General features: G+C 49.3%; 1 protein-coding gene across 3 annotated transcripts; it reads left to right on the top strand.

The window, feature by feature from the left end:
- The first annotated feature begins 1,787 nt into the window (after positions 1-1,787).
- On the top strand, positions 1,788-23,985 carry PRKAB2 (protein kinase AMP-activated non-catalytic subunit beta 2). Of its 3 annotated transcripts, none has more exons than XM_038414642.2 (8): positions 1,788-2,252; positions 7,211-7,389; positions 8,229-8,395; positions 9,686-9,779; positions 11,010-11,130; positions 18,131-18,264; positions 19,039-19,107; positions 21,084-23,985. In XM_038414642.2, the coding sequence occupies exons 2-8, from the start codon at positions 7,228-7,230 to the stop codon at positions 21,159-21,161; spliced, it is 825 nt and encodes a 274-aa protein (XP_038270570.1). In that variant the 5' UTR covers positions 1,788-2,252; positions 7,211-7,227; the 3' UTR covers positions 21,162-23,985. The 3 variants fall into 3 exon arrangements, with proteins under 3 accessions (XP_038270570.1, XP_043347116.1, XP_043347117.1); XM_043491181.1 differs by lacking the exon at positions 1,788-2,252 and adding an exon at positions 2,310-2,585; XM_043491182.1 differs by lacking the exon at positions 1,788-2,252 and having other exon boundaries at positions 7,283-7,389; positions 8,197-8,395.
- The last annotated feature ends 335 nt before the right edge of the window (positions 23,986-24,320 follow it).

Below are 24,320 nucleotides of genomic sequence, written 5' to 3'. Positions count from 1 at the left end.
GGTGACCCTGCAGATACTTACTAGCTATATTGCTGCCTGAAGATGTAACATCTCTAACAGGCGGCTGAACTATTTTGGAGTCACTAGAGAGCCAGGGTGAGAAACAAGAATGCTGTAGCCTTAAGTTTCAGGATCATGGGGTGTCCTTGTAAAAAGCTGTGGCTAGAGCCTAGCAAATAATAAGGATACTCCCACAGAGACTGTATAACCGCTGAGGCATCAAATCCCCTGTAAACCCATGACTATAAACTAGGCCAGGTCTCAAGGGTGAGGTGGCATCGCTGTCAGGGACCTGATTAAAAAAAAAATCTGCCAGGAAAGGTCTTAGGCCAGGTCTACAGTAAAAAGTATACATGGCATAGCTACATCTCTCAGGATGTGAAAAATCCACCCCCCTGAGCAATGTAGCTATGCTGCTCTAAGAACTGATGTAGACACCACCTGTCAGGGAGGTTGACTAACCACAGTGATGGAAGAACCACTCTAAATGCTGGGTGAGTGGCTACATTGAAATGCTATAGCAGCCCAGCCATGACTATGCCACTGTAGCGGTTAAGTATAGTAAGAGCTATCTGGCTGACAGAGGCTTGATCCAGATCCAAGAGTTTAATGTGGGTAGGCCATGGGGAAACAAGAGCAGGAGATGCCAGAGTGAGTGACTTTGCCTATCTTGTTACACAGGTTCACGCTTTGAGGGTCTTACTAGGTCCTCAGTTCCATCGGGATACACACATAGCAGCAGTGACGAGGAGCACTCTTCCATTTGTGACTGTCCTGGAGGTTGAGACCATAAGTCTTATATGCAAACCTTGCCACACACTTCTTCCTCCAGAATGGATTACTGCCACGAACTTTACTTGGGGATTGTACTTGAAGACCACTCATACTTCACCTCTTCCAGAAGGGTCCATTTAGTGGAACTTCTCACAGGCTGCAGATTACGGTTGATTTCCAAGTGCACATCAAGGCGTTCACAGCTCGAAACAGAGCTCCTCTTTGGGTGGCTGGCTGCCTCGGAGTGTGAGTCTGAGGACCTGGAGCTGACGGGGGGCCATTCTCAGGCAGGTTTCCACCGTGTTAGAACACATGGCTCCCTGCCGGGGGTGGCAGAGGGTGACTCTGTTGACCTATGGGACACACTACCAAACCTAACTTCTCACGCTCTTCCCGGGGAGGGTGGGGGGGGGACAGAGAGGAAGGCTGAGCCATGGGGACGATGCCCCGAAGTGCTCAGTGGTGCTGGAGACTGCAAGCTGTAGCAGCGCACAGCGTCTAGGGCCCGAAGGGATGATGGCCACCATCTAGTCTGACCTCCGGTGCGGCACTTGCCGGCGGCGCGGCTGGGAGCCAGGGGAGCAGAGTGGGCTGGGGCCGGGTCACCCTACTTACCACCACGGGTGAGTGCAGGGAGCCCAACCCCTGCTACAGTCCTCAGGGGAAGGGCTGGCTGGAGTGGGGGTGGCACAGGGGTGGGAAGAGGCGGGGTGGGGGCAGAGCAGGGGCAGGAAGAGGTGAGGGTGGAGCAGGGGCAGGGGCTTTGGGGAAGGGGGTGAAGTGGAGGCGGGGTGGGGGGAGCAGCACAGAGCTGCTTAGGGCACCAGGAATTTCTTGGTGCCCGACACAGCTGCATACTCTGCCTATGGGTACGGACACCCTGGGTCAGAGCGGGTGCGGACAAGGGGGCTGCCCCCTCACACCTGAACCAAACGCCTGGCTCTTCCCTGAACCGCAATGGCCGCCCTCGCCCGTTCCCCGTTATTTTCAACCGGGGTGAAGCCAAGTTGCCCGCGGTTAAGATGGCCGCCCTTTGCCGCGAGCGTCTCCAAGGCAAGAGGGCGGCCGCCCCCGCCCTAGTAAAGATGGCTGCCGTCTGCCATGGGTGGCAACGTGACTGAAGCCTCAAAGAAGATGGCGGCCGCCCCACGGGGCGGAATACGAAAGTCTCTCCCCCGCAGCGCCGCCCTGGGGCTAAAGCCCAGACCGCCCTGGAGGGGGGCGGGGGTGCATCCTCACGCTCCCCTCATAAAGCCATAGAGACGCTCCCCCCGGGCAGCTAGAGCGTCGGTTCCAAGCAGCCGCGCGGGCGGCGGTCCAAGGTTATCGGCGTCGAGCTAAGCCCCGCTTCCTGCCCTGGCCATAGAGGAGCCGGTGGAGTCGGGCAGAGCGTCTCCCAGCCCGGCCATAGAGTAGCGGCCGGCTCGGGGGCGTCTCGCCATTTTAGAGGAGAGAGGCGGAGGCCGAGCCGAGGCCAGGTACTGGGGAGACTGGGCCCCCGGGGGGGTGGACGGCGGCGGCGGCGGCGGCGGCCGCGGAGCCTGGGGCCGGGCGGTGGGGCGGAGCCGAGCCGAGCCGAGCCTGGGGCCGTTGGCGTTAGCGGGCGGCTGTGAAGCTGCTGTGCCCGGGGGTGGGGGGAGCCCCCTCCCCCCCCGCCCGCCCGCCCCAAGTTGGCGGGGGTGGGAACAGGCCCCCGGGGTGTCACATTGCAAACGGGTGCAGATGAAGCCTTGTGAGGGAGCCGCCCCCACCTCCCCGGTGGCCAGGCCTGGAGGAGGGAGGTTGGCTGCTTGATGAAGCACCGACCTGGGGTATGAGATGAGACTCAATTCCCTGCTCTACTACAGATTGGGTGTATGGTCTGGGGCCAGTCCTTCAGTCTCTCTGGGCCTCCGTGCCCCACCTGGGATTACCTGTCCTCACCTCACAGGGGGATAAACTCATTAATAACAATCCCTAGCCCTTATCTAGCGTTCTTCATCACCTCGGAGCACTTTACAAAAGCGGTCAGTAGCTTTTACAGATGGGGAAAGTGAAGCAGAGAGTGGGGAGGTGACTTGCCCAAGCAGAACTGGGACTCGAACCCAGGACTCCTGAGTGCTTGTGCTGCTTAGAAACCAGTGTGATCGGGGTTGTATAAGCAGGTAAATGGAAGGAAGCTCATCCATCTATATAGGCCAAAGGGGCAGGTGAATGTGTGCATAGGGTGGGACAGTGCTGCAGCCACCTCCTGCTACTTTTGGGTGCTCAAACTGAGGTACCTTGAGCCTGACTTTAAAAGGTGCTGCACTGGCACAGATGCCTCTGGGAGCTGCAGGTGCTCAGCATCTGAGAATCCAGCCATGTTTCAAATTAGAAACCCAAATTTAGGCCTGGTCTACACTTCAAAGTTTTGTTGGCATAGCTATGTCAGTCGGGGTGTGGTGGTTTTGGTTTGTCTTGCTGGCAAAAGCTTTGAATAGATGTAGTTATAGATGCCAAAAAGTCCTTTTGAAAGTATAGCATGTTTCATTTGAGGAATCACAATAAGATAAAGCTACAAAAGAACTTTTGCTAGGATAAGCTGCACTAGGAGGGCTGGCCAGTATAACTGTACCTGTATAGTTACACTAGCAAACCCTTCCTAGTGTAGACAAGGCCACAGTTGATATGTTTGGAAATGTTGGCCTTAAGCTTTCTGAGTCATCCCTGCTTGGTAATTGTGGTTCATGGTAGTGAACCTTTACATTTAACACAGCAACTGGTGCTCTATAAAAGATTCATTTATCTACTTCTGGGCACTGTAGTGAGATCTAAGTAAATAGTGTTTGTAAAGTGGTATATAAGGGTAAATAGTTTTAGGACTAGTCAGGGGAAGAGATGGAAATAGAATTCAGGACATACTTAGGAACTCTGCACAAGCTTGTCCTCTGTGTGAGCTTTATAACCAGCAGGTCAGGGCTACATATACTTCCTAGATCCCTGAAATTGGTATGTGTTCAGAACACCAAGAAATATCCTTACACTGTAAATACCTGAAAACCGCACTTGAGAACTAAATAGTCCTCACCAAAACAGGCTGGAGGCAGTTGTATGTAGAGACCATTAATAACAAAGAAGGGTTGGATTGACTATTAGAACAAATGTGGCTTTACTAATCTGAACTGTTTTGAAGTTATGCAGAGTCAAAAAAATAAAACATTTCCATCTTGGACCCTATATCTCCTGAAAAATTCTGCCTTCCTATAAATTCTTGTGAAATTTCCAGTAGGATTAGATAGATTTGATGAAGTTACCATCAGAATCTAGTTTGGTGTAAATCTTGTCTCTCCAGGATTAAGACTGAAGCAAGAATTTCTCCCTAAATTGCAATTCATTGATTGGCTTTTTGGTTTGTTCCCCCCCCTTTAACTCTCACTTGGATATTACAAAGCTTTCAATGTCCAAGGATGCTCCTAGGATGCTTGAACATGGCTAGTGCATATTGTTTCTGTGTACAATATCCTATTACAACTGCTTGTTCTTGAATTGTCTTGACCTGTGTTTGACTACAGGTCTTTGTTCTCTCACTGCTGTTTGTTTATAGGTTATTTGTTACATCAAGTCATGTAATTGTTGTTTACCAGCTATGTAGGTAACAAAATTCAGTTCTGTAGGTTTCCGAGTAGCAGCTGTGTTAGTCTGTATTCGCAAAAAAGAAAAGGAGTACTTGTGGCACCTTAGAGACTAACAAATTTATTTGAGCATAAGCGTTCGTGAGCTACAGATCACTTCATCGGATGCAAATTCAGTTGTTCTGTAGGTTGATTCAGCCAACTCTCTTAAAGATGATGATGATCGGTGTTAGTCTGTACCTTGTCACTTTCTATAAAACTACATAGTAAATTGGATGGAGGTTTTTTGCTTTGTGAAGAAATTTGAAGTTTTTTTTTTTTTTTAATGAGAGTTTTCCTAACAACTTAAATGTAGCTTCTCTTCAAAAACCTCGAGTGTCAACGTGTAACTTTGTCTTTTATGCAAAGCTCTCTCCAAATAGTGAAGATTCTAATTTTGGGGGGAAAGCAACTATTCACTACAGGTTTCAGAGTAGCAGCTGTGTTAGTCTGTATTCGCAAAAAAGAAAAGGAGTACTTATGGCACCTTAGAGACTACCAAATGTATTTGAGCATAAGCTTTCGTGAGCATTTGTTAGTCTCTAAGGTGCCACAAGTACTCCTCTTCTATTCACTACAGTAACACCAATAATAATACAGTATTCCTTGCTTGCTGTCCCCATGACTAGCTCTGCAGGTCTGTGATTGTCAGCATAGTAGAATTCAAGGCATGTGAATAGCACTGTAAGATTAACTAGGTAAAGCAAAAATTCTGTAGTAATTGGCTGTTGGGAATCTGTGTGATGATTGTCGTAGAATGGAAGAGATCTGTGCAACTTGCTGAGCCTGCTGTCTTTCTTATAAGATGATGTGTTCCTCTCATGTTATCTGGACTGGTGATCAGTTGTCATGCCAATCCTCGACTCCGGGAGCCATCCTTACCCTGCTCCACTGTGAGAACCCCCACTCCCAGGCTGTTCACGCACAGCCTCTAGCATGTAAGCTGTTCCCGGCTGTGTGCGTGATCACTTTTGGCCAGCCACTGCTTGGATTGTGCAACCGAATGACACTAGCCAATATCTCCGGTCCCAGACAAAACCCTAGAAACCTCCGTCTTGCAGTGTCCAGTTATGCCCGCTGAATGCTGCAAGCTTATACGAGTTTGTCAATTTAACAAAGGCTTGTTATCCCAAGTGGAGTCTCTGACATGCTTCAAACCAAACACACTGCTTCAGGTAGAATAAACAAACTTATTAACTACTGTCAAGGCTGATTCCCCACTCTGGCACTTTGGGTGCAGAAGGTGGAGGCCCACAAAGATTCTAAAAATTAATACAAGCCTGGAGTGGCCAGTATTAAACTCCTAAGGTTACAACTTCTGTCTGACCTTGGATTTGTCAATGCTGCTGCCACCACCCAAGGGCAGAACCCCTTTGAGAGCCCAGGAAGGCGCACTTGAGAATTCCTTCCTGTGCGGTACTCTCAAGCCCTTTCACCCCCCCATCCCGGTCCGGGGAAGAGCTGAGAAAGAAAAACAAAGGAAATTAGCTGTTGCCGTTAGCTAATTAAACATGTGCACAAACCTCTTAGGACACAAATCCAATTCTGTTCTTAAAAAAGGTAAATTTTATTAAAAGAAAATACATCTGGGTACTCAGATTATTGCTAGATTTAAGCACCAAGAATAGCTTTCTTGAAGTCCAGCTTAAAGGTTACAAGCAAAACAAAAGGACCTGCGGTTAGCACAGAGGAATCCACAAGCTGTAAAGAGATAAACCTAATCACATCTTCCTAGACTTTTCCTGATCTACATACGTATCTGGGGTTTCAAATTAGTAGTTTCTAGGTATGATACTGACGGGTTTTCATACCTGGCCCAAGCTTCTTACAACATAACTACTGCTCTGTCCCCTTCTCCCTGGGAGAACAACCACAGACAGACAAAAGGGAAGTTTTTTTTTCTCAATTTAAAAAAAAGTTCTAGCCTTCACATTGGCTCTTTTGGTCAGGTGCCCACTCACTTCCTTTACCTATGCATAGTAGTGAGACTTTTAACCTGTTACAGGTAAAGCAAGTAGAGAACAGCTACTAAGAAGGATTTTATAGCTAGCTGGCTGGCTGGGTGTCCATAAAAGGGAGCTGCCCGTTCCCCTCCTTCATTTATCATGAATACAAAAGAGAGATTTTAAGTGATTACAAGTCAAAGCAGTCAATTTTGCAAATAGCTTTTTGCTGTGATTCAGCTCCTGTCCTGAAACTGATGTTGGTGTGACTGGTAAATGATTAGTAAATGCTCGTGCTCTATCAGCATCCCCATCCTTTTATAGTAGAGCTTCTCATAGGCACCATGGTGTTGGCCAGGACATTGCAGCTAAATTTCATCTTGGGTAATTCCATTCTGTCTCCTTAAAATCTCCTTGTCATTTCAATTAGGCACAGGATTCTTCTTCCCTACACAACAGTTTATAACGAGAAGCGTTGCTGCTGGCTGTCAAACAGCTGCTACCTTCACTCTGGGGGCTGTTTTCTTGCTGGGTGTAGGGTTTCTATGTGCAGTCTGCAAAGCCCTTTGGAATCCTTCAGGGTGAAAGATGCTCTAAAAATACATCTCTGTTGGCTGTGGTACATAATTATTTTCAATTAATGCAAAACTGTTCTAGTATTCTGGCTGGAAATTCCACTAACCATCATGCAAATAATTCATTCAGCAGAAGTGTCTTGTTGCTTGAAAAACTTAAATGATGGATTGAAATCAATCTACGCTGACATGGGGGGCTGGGGGCTTGGAAAAGCAAGAGATCTCCCTTCCCGCCTGGGGTGTGTAGTGGGCATTGGGGCATTGTGTTTTCTCCCCTCTCCTTCAGTCAGGTGCAGAGCTGCCATGGGAAACACCACCAGCGATAGACTGTCTGGGGAACGCCATGGCTCCAAATCTCACCGCTCCGATGGAGCCAGTAGCACCCATTCCACGAAGGATCATCCCCACAAGATCATGGTGGGCAGCACTGATGACCCCAATGTTTTCAGCACCCTTGACTCCAAGGTATGGGCTGGCCTTTCTGTCCCATTCCCCGTCCTTACAGGATCATAACCAATGATGCAGGTCACCGTATTGGCAGCTCTGCTGAGCTCATTTTCTAGCAGATCTGAGTCGATGACATTTGTGTGGTTTTTTTTTTTTTTTTTTGGTAAGTGCCTAATTACCCTGCGGTGTGTACAATACACCCCACTACAGTTAGTGCCTAGGGGTGATACAGTGTGTACACAATGCCCCTAGTCAAAGAGTAGCAGGAAAAGGGGCATATTTAGAAGAAGGTCCAGAGAATAGAGTGAGAAGAGGACACAATGCAAAGGCGGTCATTTGGCTTGGACAGAGAAACCAGGAAATGACTTGGGCACGTCCTCAGCTGGGGTAAATTCTCTCAGCTCTATTGTCTGAAGTGGAGCAATAACGTAATGTCAGGTGCAATGCTGCATCTCAGACTCCAGAGTCTAGGGGAGAAGGGGGTCATCCTCATATTGAAGACAGTGCATAGATCAAGGAATGTGGGAATGGAGGCATTTGGATTCTACAGCAAGGAGGACTGTGTAAGTGCCTAGCTCCATGAGGTGGCAAAGGGGTCTTGTGACTTGGACACAGAAGTTGTTGGTGAGGGCAGTGGAGAGGAAGCGAAGCACTGGAGTAGATGCCAGTTGGGGGGTGGGGGTGCAACAAATGGGGTAACCTGTGGTGCATTGTGGAGCTGGAAAATCTGTGCTGCTCCTGCTCTTATGTGTGCTGAAGGGCTATGGGGGAACAATGTGACTGGAGATCCAGCCCTGATCCCTGCTGTATCTGCGTCTTGGCTAGGCTGTGGGATGGCTCTTGTTTCCTTCATGCAGCTTGCTGGGGAGAAGGAGTTTATGTCATGGCAGCATGATCTGGAAGAGTCAGTAAAGCCTTCACAGCAGGCTCGTCCCACTGTCATCCGCTGGGCTGATGGAGGCAAGGAGGTCTTCATCTCTGGGTCCTTCAACAACTGGAGTGCCAAGATCCCACTCATCAAAAGGTATTTCCTCTCTGGGAAGCCTTTGCATGTGCAAGTCACAATAACGTGAGGAAGAGGGGTGATAAATTATTTAACCAAAGTGTTTTATATTTAACCAGTTCCCTCTACTAGATTTCTCACTGTTCTTTGGGGCGGCATTCCTTAGCTGAAGTATGGACTGGCGAATTGTTATGGTTTTATTAGCCAAAATAGCTTTGAAAACCAACAAAATTACAGCATGTGAAATAAAGTTGGTTATAACGTCTACAGTGTCAAAAACTGAACTCCACTTGAGATGTAGCTATCTTCAAGAAGTAATAAATCATTTCAATTAATTCAACGACTTAGCCTTGGTAACAAAACCATGCTAACTTCCCCAGTTCTATACTAATCTGGGCTGGTGATTTTGGTGTCAACATGGAACTACAGATCCTTGAATATGAATCCTTCCAAACATATCTGCCAGTGGAATTATGGGACTGCTTGGGGCAGTCCAAGCGAAACAATTCTAAGGTAGAATTTAGAAATTTTGGCAAGTTCCTTAATTATCCAAGCTGTGCCACAAGCATGCCCTCATCCAGTGCGTACATTTGTATGTGTATAGTGTTGGTTCAGGTTGTGTGTGAATGTGTAGGGTTAGCATGGGGCAGGTGTGGGTGGGGTAAGACTGTGATGTCTGTGATGTGTTGAGATGTCTCTCGATGCGGAGTGTCTCTTAGCACAATGGTTCTCAACCAGCAATACACGTACCCCTGAGGATACAGAGAGGTCTTCCAGGGGGTACATTAACTCATCCAGATATTTGTCTAGTTTCACAACAGACTACATAAAAAGCACTAGTGAAGTCAGTGCAAACTCAAATTTCATACAGACAGCGACTTGTTTCTACTGCTCTATGCACTATACACTGAAATGTAAGTACAATATTTATATTCTAATTGATTTATTTTATAACTGTATGTAAAACTGAGAATGTAAGCAATTTTTCAGTAACAGTGAGCTGTGACACTTGTGTATTTTTATGTCTGATTTTGTCGGCAAGTAGTTTTTAAGTGAGGTGAAACTTGGGGGTACTCAAGGAAAATCAGACTCCTGAAAGGGGTACAGTAGTCTGGAAAGGTTGAGAGCCGCTGTCTTTGCACTGCAGGAATTTTGTCTGTGCTCTCCAAAGCAGTACTGAGCTCAGGCACTAGGAGGCTGGAACTATCTGGGTCTGCTGCTGTGTCCGGTGAAGAGCAACCTGTGGAAGAGCAACCTCTGCGGTGCTATTTCTGTATCAACACTGTGTCCTGTTCTCCTCTTTCCTTTCAGTCACAATGACTTTGTTGCTATTCTGGACCTGCCCGAGGGTGAGCACCAGTACAAGTTTTTTGTGGATGGCCAGTGGGTTCATGACCCTTCAGAGGTAACTCTCAGCTTTTTTCTCTCCCCAGAGACTCAGTGAGTGCTCCTCTTAGGCTCAGTATGCTGCGTCAGTGCTGCGGAAATGCAGTGTGCACCCCATGCCCTTGGCTAAATCAGCCTCTCCTCCCTGCTTCTGCTACTCCCTGCTTCTGCTGTAACACTTTTTTTCTTTCCTTGGCTAGGATTGTACAGCACCAGCAGCCCTCACCCTGCTTTGGCTGGTGCGGCAATGATTGCCCCTCTCTATACTCTGGTAATACATTGAGGCTGTTTCACCCCATAAGCATTTCTGTGCATGTAGCTAATGGAATAGCTTTGTGAGCCTCTCTGCATCCATTGCTTGATTCCATGTCCCAGCCCCTTGCTTCCCAGGACTAGCATTACATCAGATTCCTCCCTGTGGCCTTGACTCCCTCAAGCAGTGGTCTGGGTTTGAAATTAAAATTAAGGCATTTGTCTTTAACATTGCCTGGGCAGAGGTGCAGAGAGCAGGAAGGGATTGGGGAGCATTGTAGGGTGAGGAGGGGTAGGGATGGGAAATAAGATACCAGTTCCACTGATTGATTCCTTCTGGGGCCTAGCTCCATGATCAAACAGATCATGTAACCCTACTTAGATCATCTGGTGACCCTCAACAGTGTTAAAAGGGGCAGCTGGGGACCAGAATTCCTTTCAACCAGTTTGTGTAACCAGCCAGACTAGGGCATCTGGTTCCCTTAATCTTCTCACTCAGAGGTGATGCCTGCAGCTGATAAAGGGGTAATGTGACACGCATAGTAATCTAGTTTCCTGCTGGTAGGAGGATGGGCCTACAGAATAGGATTATTAAAGCAGAGTGTGGGGGTGGAGTTGCATAGATTGCCCAAAATTGAGAGTAATTGGAAAGCGAAAGGGCAGGAACAGTGAGAAAATGCTAATGAGGCATGCCTGTTATCCCCTGTATTTAGTTAAGAGTCTGAAACTTCTGCATCCTGGAGTCTAGCAGGGCATTCTTCAACATAGTGTCTCTTGAGCCTTGGGCAGCTCTTGTGGGTTATCTACTCTACCTCTGCCTCTTGGTTTGACACACGGATGGGTGATGTATGTGCTACTGTAGTGGGGGATAGATAAATGAGAGATGTGTGATTGTCCATGTGCAAGTGGGGGAGAGAGGGCTGGGAAAAGTGTGTGTGATTGTGTCAGTGGGAAGGGGATGTAGGAGGTAGATCACTGTCTTCACTTTTCATTTCAGCCTGTGGTCACCAGCCAAATGGGCACCATTAACAATCTGATTCACGTCAAGAAGTCTGACTTCGAGGTATTTGATGCATTAAAGGTGGATTCTTTGGAGAGCTCAGAGACTTCATGTCGAGGTAAATTTCCCATGGTACTCAGTGCGTGCTGATATTGACTGTGACACCTGCCCCTTTCCTCCTTTGAGACTTGCTCAAAGCTTGACACTGATTTCACTGAAGGGGAATGAGCCCCTTGAGTTGGAACTCCAGCTGACAGCTGGGTGGGTGCCTGACACGCAGCTGTGAGGAGTAGTTGTTTGTTTTTATATTGCACCATTGCCCAAGGACCCAATGCTGTGCAATGCGCACACACTGAAGAGCTTGCTGTCTGAGTGCCTTGTAAGTGTGAGTGACTTAGTTGTCTGATCTGTGCCTTGTAAGTGTGAATGGGGGGTCAGTTGTGTGTAGGTGCTGAGGTGCCAGAGTTTTTTAAAACTGAAATCTAACACTAGATTTGCCAATTTTAAGCATTATGGCAGTGTTGGAATGGAATTTAATTAGGATAACCCCTTTTTAGTGAGTCCAAGGAGCACTGGCTTACTAATTTTATCACTTTTACCTTGGACAGGGTTTCTCCAACCAGGACACTTGGTGCTTTTAACCAATTGGCAGTTTATTAATTCACCCAGAACCATATAAATGGACAATCAACAGTTTATCAACCAAATGTAGATACAAGCAATAATTTAGGCATGTACTGAACACAAAATACACATAAATCAGTGTGAGGAACAATACAAATCACCAAGATTTCTTATATTTTCTGACAATCATAAGTTATCAATTCTTTAGTCTCTGTAATACATAGATATTCAGGTCAGAAGGGACCATTATGATCATCTAGTCTGACCTCCTGCACAATGCAGGCCACAGAATCTCACCCACATGATCATGCTTCCGGGACTTCTCCAAGGAGTAAGAGTGCACTGGTCCTAGGGCACACTGTGGTCACTGCTATTGGAATTGTTTGGTATGAGGGGTATTAGTTTAAAATATCAAGTGCAATTGCTTAAAGTTGTTCTAGGTCTCTTAGGCCAATTTGTGGAGTTGACAAAGGGGAATATACATATAACATTAGTTCATTAAATGCCAAAATATAGTTACTTGAGGTCTCACAAAAGAGTGTGGACCTAACAAGGTAACTCTGTTTATGCTACTGAGCAGAAAGAAATACAATCTCATCACTTCTTAGTCCAGTAACCCTGGGGTCGGAGGGAGTCTCTTCCATGCTGTCGGTCCAAGCATCAGTAGCACTTCTGAATTCTGCAGCTCCTTTGTGGGTTTAGTCAACTGCTTTGTCCTGTAACCCTGGAGAGAGGGGTGGGAGAGAGTGTCTACAGGGGTACAGCTAGCTTTGGGTACTGTGACCGGGGCCCTAGTGGGGGCCACCTGTGGTCATTCAGTTAGGATGAACGGCAAAAAACAAGGCAGCCAAACCCCAAAAAGCTGGTGGATATTCCAGTACTTAGATTTCCCAAGCCAGCATAAAACAGCTTCTTTATTACCTTACTGGTTACTCAGAAGTCCAAACAACACAGTTCCCTTAAAGTGATCCAGCCTCAGGCCTCCATCCAGGTACCCACGTCAAATATGATGAAAATTTCTGTAAATCTTATTTCATCATATAAAAGAAGGTTCTACTAATCCCAAAGGATCAGACACATTACCTCCCAGGTTAATGAATGTTTCAGATCTTACCCATATACATGCTACAATCAATTCTTTTTAACTAAACTAAAACTTATTAAAACTCAGGAGTTGTACTGTATGATTGGAGAATTGCTAATATAGTTCCTATTTTTAAGAAAGGAGAAGGGGGGAAAAAAAAAGTGATCCGGGTAACTACAGTCCTGTTAATTTGACATCTGTAGTATGCAAGGTCCTGGAAAAAATTTTGAAGGAGAAAATAGTTAAGAACATTGAAGTCAATGGTAAATGGGACCAAATACAACATGGTTTTACAAAAGTTAGATCGTGCCAAACCAACCTGATCTCCTTTTTTGAGAAAGTAACAGATTTTTTTTTTTTTTTTTTTTTTTTTTTAGACAAAGGAAACTCAATGTATCTAATTTTACCTAGATTTCAGTAAGGCGTTTGATACCGTGCCACATGGGGAATTGGAAAAGATGGGGATCAATATGAACATCGAAAGGTGGATAAGGAATTGGTTAAAGGGGAGACTACAACGGGTCCTACTGAAAGGTGAACTGTCAGGCTGGAGGGAGGTTACTAGTGGAGTTCCTCAGGGATCAGTTTTGGGACCAATCTTATTTAATCTTTTTATTACTGACCTCGGCATAAAAAGTGGGAGTGTGCTAATAAAATTTGCAGATGATACAAAGCTGGGAGGTATTGCCAGTTCAGAGAAGGATCGGGATATCATACAGGAGGATCTGGATGACCTTGTAAACTGGACTAATAGTAATAGGATGAAATTTAATAGTGAGAAGTGTAAGGTTATGCACTTAAGAAAAGGAGTACTTGTGGCACCTTAGAGACTAACAAATTTATTTGAGCATAAGCTTTCGTGAGCTACAGCATCCAATGAAGTGAGCTGTAGCTCACGAAAGCTTATGCTCAAATAAATTTGTTAGTCTCTAAGGTGCCACAAGTACTCCTTTTCTTTTTGCGAATACAGACTCACATGGCTGCTACTCTGAAACCTGTTATGCATTTAGGGATTAATAACAAGAATTTTAGTTATAAGCTGGGGACGCATCAATTAGAAGTAACGGAGGAGGAGAAGAACCTTGGAGTATTGGTTGATCATAGGATGACTATGAGCTGCCAATGTGATATGGCTGTGAAAAAAGCTAATGCGGTTTTGGGATGCATCTGGAGAGGTATTTCCAGTAGGGATAAGGAGGTTTTAGTACTGTTATACAAGGCACTGGTGAGACCTTCCCTGGAATACTGTGTGCAGTTCTGGTCTCCCATGTTTTTAAAAAGGATGAATTCAAACTGGAACAGGTACAGAGAAGAACTACTAGGATGATCCGAGGAATGGAAAACTTGTCTTATGAAAGGAGACTCAAAGAGCTTGGCTTGTTTAGCCTAACTAAAAGAAGGTTGAGGGGAGATATGATTGCTCTCTATAAATACCGGAGAGGGAGAGGAATTATTTAAGCTCAGTACCAATGTTGACACAAGAACAAATGGGTATAAACTGGCCACCAGGAAGCTTAGACTTGAAATTAGATGAAGGTTTCTAACCATCAGAGGAGTGAAGTTTTGGAATAGCCTCCCAAGGGAAGCAGTGGGGGCAAAAGATGTATCTGGCTTTAAGATTAAACTCGATAAGTTCATGGAGGAGATGGTATGATAGGATAACGTGATTTTGGTAATTAATTGATCTTTAAATATTCATGGTAAATAGGCCTAATAGCCTGTGATGGGATATTAGATGGGTGGGATCTGAGTTACCCAGGAAAGAATTTTCTGTAGTATCTGGCTGGTGAATCTTGCCCATATGCTCAGGGTTTAGCTGATCATCATATTTGGGGTCGGGAAGGAATTTTCCTCCAGGGCAGATTGGAAGAGGCCCTGGAGGTTTTTCGCTTTCCTCTGTAGCATGGGGCACAGGTCACTTGCTGGAGGATTCTCTGCTCCTTGAAGTCTTTAAACCACGATTTGAGGACTTCAATAGCTCAGACATAGTTGAGGTGTTTTGTAGGAGTGGGTGGGTGAGATTCTGTAGCCTGCATTGTGTAGGAGGTCAGACTAGATCAGAATGGTCCCTTCTGACCTTAGTATCTATGAATCTAAAAAACGAGAGACAGAGTGTGGTTAAAAGATCAACATGCATACAGACACAAGTTCAATTCCCTGAAGTGCAGATTCATAGCAGAGATGGTGAGCTTTGTAGTTGCAAAAAGTTCTTTTAGAAATAGTTCATAGGTTATAGTCCAATGCCCAAATCTCACATTCAGGGGGTACCAGAATAACTGGGACCTCAGTCTTGCGACTCGAACTTCTTAGGCTTCGCCAGGGGTAGATCTGAGATGACAGAATCAGGACCCTTTTATACAATTTAATGTCCTCTTTGACAAGTTGGGATTTCCTCAGGGAACAAAAGGTAATTAGGATGACTTTGAAGGAGGTCTATCACTGGTACTTAGCTATATGAATTAATATAAGGCCATTTGCTTGTTCCTCCACCATTCACAGTACATTTCAAAGAGAGATGAATACCAAGATATCCCGTGTTTACAATTCATTTAAATGATAGGATCTTCTTTTGACCTCTGAATTATCAGAATACAGCATAGACAGGGACTGTTGATTACATTGTTGACCCTACTCATACAAAAACACAAACATTATCTTCCCCACATGTCTTCTATGGGTTATTTATTTTGCAGGCTGTTTAACCCTTTCTAGCCGTCAGGTACATACAGTAGCCTTGGGTTTATATGCCTTGTTTTGGGGTCCACTGAAGGAGGCCAAAACTCTTTTTTGGACGCTGGCCAGTCTTTGTGCTCAGATTTCAGCTCTTGTTTCTCTGCCTCTGTTGGTATCCAGTAGATGGTGTCTGAAGATATTTGTTATATACAATCTTTCTTCTTGGAGGCTTTTTATGTTTGATTCATTTCAAATAATGCATTTCTGTACTAACCCAGACTATTAACTGGAATTTCTCCCTCTTTAAGTGATTTCTTTTAATATTCCAAAGTTACACATTGGGGAGTTGCTATCTATTTTTTTTTTTTTTTTTTTTTTTTTTTTTTTTTTTTTTTTTTTTTTTTTTTTTTTTTTTTTGGTCACAAGCTTCCTAGCTGATTTCAATTTGTGTTCTACACGCGTCTCTGGTTCTTAATTTCTAGTCGGATGGGAATTCTCACCACATGCAAATCATGAGAATTTCCTGTCTAGGAACTCTCCTTTCCTGGGAACTGTGCAACTCAACCTTTAGTTTAATTGAAACTCCCAAAAAGATGTCCCCCTGTGGTGATGTGCATATTGATTTCCATGCTCTATTGCTCCATGAGGAGGCTCCAGTTTGGGTTGTGTATGGTGGTAATCCTGGTCGCCGTGAAGACGAGGGAGAATAGGGTGATTGCTTCCTGGTTAGGTAAGCAGAGAGAGGGCTGTAATAATAACCTATTATCAATATATATCCAAGGCATATTTTACATCTATACATCTTACAGCCCTGCTGGGACCAGAAGCTTCCATTGTGCATCAGCATCTGGCTAGTTTAGGATTAGAGTTAATTGTTTTAGTAGTAATCTGTGTAGAAAACCCACTTTTCTTCTGCTCACATTGCAGCAAAGATCACTGGGTTACCTCTCCAGATGCCAGGTGTGCTAGGTTGACCTGGGATCGCTGACTGGTAGTTCAGTTGTGTGTCTGGGAGTCCTGCAGCAGCGAATCATGTAGATCGGGGTTGACAAACATTTTGGAAACCACATCAGGTTTCCAAAATTTTATGGAGAGCCGGTTAGGGAAGGCAGTGTCTCCCCAAACAGCCAGGCATGGCCCAGCCCCCACCTCCTATCTGGCCACATCCACCACTCCCTGTCCCCTGACCACCCCCAGACTCCCCACCCCTAAATTCCAAACCCTGCCCCATCCAACCCCCCTGTTCACTGCTCTCTGACTGCCCTGACCACCACCTCGAACTTCCCTGCTCTCTATCCAGCCCCCCTGTTCCCTGCCCTCTGACCGCCCCAACCCCAATGCACACCCCTGACCACCACCTCGAACTCCCCTGCTCCCTGCCCTCTTACTGCGCTGCCTGGAGCACCAGTGGCTGGCGGCGCTACAGCCGTGCCGCCCGGAGCACCGGCTCAGGCCACAGCTCTGCAACTGCACTACCAGATTGCCCAGAGCATTGCGCCAGCAGTGCTGCACGCTGAGACTGCAGGGGAGGGAACAGCAGGGACGGGGACGGGAACTAGCCTCCCGGGCCAGGAGTTCAGGGTCCTGTGGGTGGGAGGGTCCTGTGAGCGGGAGGGTCCCACGGGTCGGATGTGGCCCATAGGCCGTAGTTTGCCCACCTCTGATGTAGATCATTTGAGAAGCCCATCTGCTGCTGCTGATGCATCTTATACAGCAGTGGTTTTCAAACTTTTTTTTCTGGGGACCCAGTTGAAGAAAATTGTTGATGCCCGCAACCCAACGGAGCTGGGGATGAGGGATGAGAGGTTTGGGGTACAGGAGGGGCTCTGGGTTTGGGGGGGTTGGGGTGCGGGAGGGGGTAAGGGCTCTGGGCTGGGGATGAGGGGTTTGGGGTGCAAGAGGGGCTCTGGGTTTGGGGGGGCTCAGGCCTGGGGCAGGGGATTGAGGTGCAGACTTATCTCAGGCGGCTCCCGGTCAGGGGTGCAGCGGGGTGGGCTAAGGCAGGCTTCCCGCCTGTCCTGGCACCACAGACTGTGCTGCGCCCTGGAAGTGGCCAGCAGCAGGTCTAGCTCCACCCAACTCTCGCCCATTGGTGCCTCACCTTCCACCCCTCCCCAACCAATGGGAGTGTGGAGTCGGTGCTCGGGGCAGGGGCAGCGTGTGGAGCCCCGTAGCCCCCCTGCCTAGAAGCCGAACCCGCAGCTGGCCGTTTCTGGGGCACAGCGCAGTGTTGGAAAAGGTGGTCACTAGCCTGCCTCAGCTGGGCAGCACCCCCGATGGGACTTTTAACGTCCCGGATGGTGGTGCTGACCAGAGCAAGGCAACCCAGTGTTACATGCCGCAACCCACGATTTGAAAAACAGTGTTACACAGAGGCTTGTGCTAGAGTGGGAAATAAGTGCAGTGTGACTCTCAAATAACCCCTTCAGTGCAGCCCCTTAGTATGGTCCTGGCACCTATATGTATCCCCATCGGAAGCCACTGCTTGCAGAAGGTGTTGCCAAGGCCATGGAGTTGAGATGTTCTGTTGCACATATCTGCTCTCTTGGACTTGCAGCCTAGTGCCAATCCAGGGTTAATTAAAGAAGCCAATGCTAGAAAGACCCTGCTGGGTCCCTCTAGTCCATGCCAGGGATCCTTAGCAGATGTCACTAGAGCTTTGTCCAGACTCACTTAAATTCGTCTCAAGTGATGAAGCTTCTGACACTTCCCTTCAAATCTCCTTGGTGTTTTATAGACCTGTCTAGCTCCCCACCAGGACTCTATGGCCAGGAAATGTATGTGTATCGACAGGAGGAGCGCTTCAAATCCCCACCCATCCTCCCTCCTCACCTCCTCCAAGTCATTCTCAACAAGGACACCAACATCTCTGTGAGTAGCAGCCTCGCCCTCTAAGTGGGCACATAGCTGGGTGTGGAGCAAGCAGGGGAGTTTGTGCTGAGCACTAAGAGGCTCCGCAGTAAGAGCGAAGGTGGCCAGAGGGTGCCCCCCAAAGTTTTGCGACATGTCCTGCTGCAGTCCTCCTACCTGTACAGCCTGAGGGTATCATGGATCTCAGCATGCAGTACTCCATGGGTTCTCAAACTTCATTGCATTGCAACCACCTTCTTACAACAAAAATTAGTACATGACCCCAGGATGGGGGACCAAAGCCTGAGCCCCGCCGCCCCAGGTGGGGGGGCCAAAGTCCAAGGGCTTCAGCCCCAAGTGGGGAGCCTGTAAACTGAGCCCTGCCACCTAGGGTGGTGGGGCTTGGACTCAGGCTTTGGCTGTGGGCCCCAGCAAGTCTAATGCCAGCCCTGGTGACCCAACTAAAACGGGGTTGCAACCCACTTTGGGGTCTTCTATCTCAATCCAAGCAGACACCCCTCGTTGTGTGCTGGTCAAAGCAGGCTGTACTTCTGCCTTGTGTTGGCTCCTTGCTCTCTCTGGTGCAAAGCCTGGGCTCCATCCTTGCTCTAGACAGTAGAACATGGCTAAAATCCAGAGTGTAAGTCTAATGTCCACTGAAATGACTGATTCCTGCACACCCTAAAATGGCCTGGGGTTGGTGTTTGCGAGTTGTTTCCGCATGGAGAGCCTGTCTGTGGCAGCTGCTCCCAGTTCCCATTTGCCTCTGTAAACTGACCCTTCTCCTTGTTCCAGTGTGACCCAGCTCTTCTACCGGAGCCCAACCATGTCATGCTCAACCACCTCTACGCACTCTCCATTAAGGTAAGTGATGGTCACACGGCGGGGTACCTACTTCACCTGTGAGGGCCTAGGAGAGGCTACTGTTTTTATGATCTTCCCCTGCTGCTACAGGGTGTTGTGATGTGTGGCCCGGAAGTCTACACAGCAATGAAACGGATGCACAGCCTGAGCTGGCTGCAACAGGCCAGCCGCAGATTTGTCTTTGCTGTGTAGAGAGATCCCGGAGCCCCCCTTCAGGTCTGGGAAAGGTTCTCGGAGCGTCACTGTTAAATGCAAAGTGGAACAGATTGTTTAGCATAGGTAGCACATATTGTAAGGAACCATACCAGGTAGAGTGGCCTGTTAATATCCCTGCAATCATAGGACAAAAAGAGAGGGTTGAGTGGGCTACAGATTGTTGTAGTAAGCCCCTCTGTTGAGGGAGCCAGGGGGCACTGAAGCAGTTGACACTGGCAAACTTTAGTGGTTCAAGATGGACCAGGGTGTAGGACTGTGGAGGCTGATCATGGGGGCTGGAAGGCAGTGGGGCTCCCTAGCCTGCTGCCTAGTCCAGTTCCAGCCTGGCTCCCTCGTTCCACATTGGCCTCTAACCTTGTTCTATTCTGTCCTTCCTATTAAAATCCACTTTTCAGAGTGTGTGTAACCGAATCCTGCTTACGAACAAATCGCATCGCAGCCTGAGTTACGGAGCTTCTGGGGTAGCTGGCATCTGCCCACCAGCCAGAGGGATTGTCAATTACGGGTTAATTTCGTGGGTGTGTTTAATGGGCAGACACCCCTGCACACCCCTTCTCCCTTCCCCCTTCCCCACCCCTGGCAATACAGAAACTGGCAAACGGGCAGAGTGCCAGCCCAGAGCTGAGTGGCTGAGGCAGAGCTCTGGGATTGAGGTTGAGGTGCGTGCGGCTTTGGCTTCCCAAAGTCTGTCCCTGCAGCTGGCCTAGCTGCCGTTGCTGTGCCAGAGGAGGGGAGGCAGCTGGGCTGGGGCCTCCGCTGTCACCCTGGGTGGCTGGGGTTGGAAGGGCTGGAAGACCCTGACTGCTCCCTGCTTGCCTTGTGGAAGGTTTTCATTATTGTCTCTGAGAATAGCGCTTCTCTGGGGCAAGAGCAGCAGCTTCAAACTCGGCTCTGTCGGTCTGCCCAGCTCAGTCTCACATGGGCTCCACTGTCTTCCTGAACTCCCCAGTTTCTCCCACTGGTCCCAGATGCCTGTTGATCCCTGCTCATCACAGCTTGCAGGTGCCGTGCTTCACTGTCACTTCCATTGATACCCTGTAGTTCCCCCTGCAAAATGTGCTGAACAGAGCCAGTCAGAAAAGGTATTTTCAGAGACTCCATTTGGGGTGAACCGATGCAGAACGTTTTGGGCAGCTCTCAGGGAAGGTTCTCGTCTGTCCCACCCTTCGGAGCTTGGGGGCAGGGAGGCAGAGCAGCCTGGTGCTCTGCCTTTGCACCCCTGCGGGGGAGTAGGAAGACCTGCCTGTGTTTAGTTAAATCGATAACCAATTCAGCCAGACTCACTGTGCCAATCGGCATTTTCCCAGGATGTGGAGTTTTTGTCGGAAAACTTCCGACAACTCTAGTGCCAGATGTTGCTGCCTTCCAGCTCGCCCAGAGCACTGCTACCAGACCCTCCCGTGGTCCACAACCTCCTTGCATGGCCATCAGGATCTAGCTTGGAATTTACCTCCAGGGACTTGTCTCTGCTCATCATGGTGTGCCGCTCCCGGATTCCTCTGCTCCTCTAGCACTGACCTTTCTCTCTGCCTTCTTGCAGTCTAGCCAGCACAAGAGCAGTCTCTGCAACTGCTGGTGCTAGTAACAGCTCCCTGTTCTCTGTCTCAGTGACTCTCCGCATCTCAGATCTTGGCTAGGAGCTGTCTCTCCCTCCCTTCTCCTTACTACATCTGTGTAACTGTCCCGGCACTGTGAAGTATCCTGGGGCCGTGGTGCATCTGTGATCCACACAACTAGCACTCAGCTCTGTTCTCTTGCAGGACGGCGTAATGGTGCTCAGTGCCACTCACCGCTACAAGAAGAAGTATGTCACCACTCTGCTGTACAAGCCCATCTGATCGTGTGCCTCGCCGCGTAGCACACGAGGAATGCCATGTTGTCTGCACGCACTGGGCCATAGGCCTACAAAGAACTGGTGGTTGGCTCTAGCTGAACCTGGCAGGGGTGGAAGGGGATGACCCCAGCCCTGCTGGGTGTCTGAGCTATTCCCTCTGTATTCTGTTGGTGAGATTTGATTTGACCCTGTCATAGCCTCCCTCTGTGGGGTCCTCTGACTTTGCTGAGTTCCCTGGCTTGGCCTGCTGCCTGGCTCCCTGCAGGGGAGTCACAGCAGGGAAGGAGCTGTTGGAAGCTCTTCCTGCCTCTGACTGTAAAGGCTTTGGCCAGTTCCTCCAGCAGTTGCCTGTGATGGGGCAGAGCCATGTCACTCTCCTTTTGTACCCCATGCCAAGGCCCTCCAAAATGGCCTGCCTCTGGGCAGAGTGCAGGGGGTGTCTGTACCTGAGCTCTGCAGGCCTGGGCTGGCTTCCTACCTCCCTGCACTCAGCTGATGGGACTGGACTGTGCACCTGGCTCCCCTGAGCAGAGACCAGGGTTAGTTCCAACACCCCCCACCCCGCCCTCCACCACCACATACACACACTATCCTGCCTGCCTCAAGCATCGCCACCCCTCTTGAGTGAGCTGTGGGCTTAGGCCCCAGAATGCTGAGCCTTGACTTTTGTGGGGCCTAGAGGTGAGAATTCCCAGGTTTAGGCCACAGCAGAATGGCTCAGTGCTACCCTCCCCTGGCCAGTGTAGCATAGGAACTGCTGCTGTGACAGAGCAATTAGCACCCCTGAGAGGAAGACCCTGAGCTGCTGAGATGTCTGTCGCCTCAGAGCTCTCTCTCCTGCTGTGGGCCAAGGGAAAGGCGGCTGCTGCTGGGTCAGTGGCCTTTGCACAAGCTCTCACATGTTTCCCAAGTGCCAGTTTGGATATTTTGTGGGAAGAACTGCATTGCTAGTGCCCAAAGCTGGCTGGGGTGCTCCGTCTGGGCAGGGGCTCTCGCATGCACTGGGGTTCTTGGTCTGGAAGCTGATCTCACTGTTGGGAGACAGTCTCCTGCCCCCTTGCACTGAAGTGGCTGGTTCCATCTTAGCTAAGAGCTTTCCTAGGGTCCCAGTGCAGCCTGTCCCTCATTGTGCCCCTTCTCTCACTCCTCAGTGCAAGGTTCTGCCACTGCCTCAGGCTGGTCTCCACAGAGCTCACTGGCTCTGCAGCCCTTCTTTCTGGGGGGAGCACACTAGTGGCTGAGCTCAGCCTCCCTGGCTCACTTATCCTGAGAAATGTTTAGGGAGTGTCATTGTCACAAGCCCTTTGGGCTAAGCCTCTGCCAGGTTCAGCTATTAGCTTGCAGGTGTGGGTGGGGAGAGGGCATTGCCAGTGCGTGCACTTGCACTTTAGCAGTCACTTGAGAGCACTGGCTCCCAGTCCTCTTGGAGTACCTTCAAGGGAGGGGGGATTGCTTTGTGTGATGGTGAGATGAGCATGGCTATGCATACACTGTAGCAGCTTCCAGCGGGGCCACAGTTCTGCTGGACCCTGGAAGGGCCACAGATGCCTGTGTGGGAGGCCAAGCTGGACAAGCAGTAGCAGCTTCTGCCCAGCCCAGTCACACCAGCACAGCCATAGTGCTCACTGACCAAGAGGGAAACTTCTGCTTAGAGGTGAAAAGGAAGCAGGGCCAAGCCCCTCCTTCTTGGGCAGCTGCCTCTTCCCCCTTTGGGGTGGGGAGGACTTGGCAGGAAGGGCTCCAGGTTAGCCTGGCACTGCTCCAGTGCTGGGAAGAGCAGGCACTGGCTCTAGGCGATTGATTGATTATTGCTCTCTGTGCTGCGGGGCCAGGTCATTGTGAGGGCTGGTGCTAGCACTAACATATAGGAGAAATGCTGGCGGCCTCAGACCACACCAAGAGCCAGAGGGTCAGCTTGCTCCCTGATAACTGTCCCTGTGAGCACCTGACAGCTGCAGGGGCCAGAGGGCCAAGCTGAGGCAATGCTGCCAAGCTGCATGGGGCTGCTGCTGTCAAGGTGGAAAGCCCAGAGTCTGGGTGCTGTGGCCACTTAGCTGCCTGCCTGGTGAGCATGGCTCTGTGGCAAGGCATTGGGGCTTGGCTAAAAGAAAGGGCTTGGACATGCTGGGCACTGGCTCCAATTGCCAAACCCTCACAGTCCTAGAGGCAGGGGCCTAAGAGGGGCAGGTCTGGTGCTGGTTGGTGCTTGGGTCATACAGCCAGGAGAGCTCAGCCTACAAGGGGGAAGCAGCTGAGCCCCTTGTCTTGGCCCAGGCCTGTAGCACAGCAAAGGAATGCAGTGAGTGGATATCGCAGCTGAGGGCTGCACGTCAGTTCCCTGCAGGCTGCACGGGGGGGGGGGGTGGCACCCCTGGGCCTGTTGCTGCCCTGCAGAAGCAGCAGATGCAAAAGCCCCAGGAGGCCCTACTGGTTCTGCTGTCAGTGCCTGTGCTGTAGCTCAAGGCTGTGCTTTCCCGCAGGAGCTGCAGCAGGCTAGCGACGCTGCAGGGGGTGAGGTTAGCCTCAGCCAGCCCTTTCTGATAACAGCCCGGATAGCTGTTTGCTGCTGGACGCAACAGCTGGTAGCTGGGGCGAGGGGCCTCTCAGACCTGGGGGCTCTCTCATACCCGGGTTTGGCCTGATGCTCAGGCAGTCAGTGCTGAGGCAAGGGCAGCTCCTTGCTGCTGGCCCTGGGATGGGGGTACAAGCCTTGGTTTGGGGTGGGAGGGACACTACATGTGCCAGGCTTCCTTGCTGATTTGATGCAACTCATAAAGCTAGGCTAAGGCATTGGCCCAAAAATGTGACTAATAAAGTTTGTTACAGAGGTAGGAGGGACCTCATCTGTGCTGTGTCTGCATGCCAAGGAAGAGGGGCTGCACCGAGGACCCAGGCTGGCCATTTGTGTGGTTTGAGATGGTTGGCCCCTGACCTGAACTGAGCCAAAACTGGCTGTGGGTGTGTCTAGTATCAGGGCTGGGGCTGCCCCTGTGAAGCACGTGCCACACGCTCCCCTCTTCCTGCCAGCATAGCCTTACACAGGTGCTGCAGGGAGGCCATGCTTATGCGGGGCAGGTCACTGCAGGGGAAACTCAGCCAGACTGGGGCAGGGGGGCAGGCTCTTCACACTGGTGTCCTTGTCACTGTGATGATAGTACACCCC

Source organism: Dermochelys coriacea, chromosome 8 (genome assembly GCF_009764565.3).
Source record: "Dermochelys coriacea isolate rDerCor1 chromosome 8, rDerCor1.pri.v4, whole genome shotgun sequence".
NCBI classification, from domain to species: Eukaryota; Metazoa; Chordata; order Testudines; family Dermochelyidae; genus Dermochelys; species Dermochelys coriacea.
Note: the sequence above shows the minus strand (reverse complement) of the source record. Positions and strands in the feature narration are given on the sequence as shown.

Bases quoted from the DNA above. Each gene is read 5' to 3' on its own strand.
- PRKAB2 (XM_038414642.2), top strand. From the start codon at position 7,228: ATGGGAAACACCACCAGCGATAGACTGTCTGGGGAACGCCATGGCTCC. The intron at 8,396-9,685 runs GTATTTCCTCTC...CTTTCCTTTCAG, and splicing joins AAGATCCCACTCATCAAAAG to TCACAATGACTTTGTTGCTA. The intron at 9,780-11,009 runs GTAACTCTCAGC...TTTTCATTTCAG, and splicing joins GGGTTCATGACCCTTCAGAG to CCTGTGGTCACCAGCCAAAT.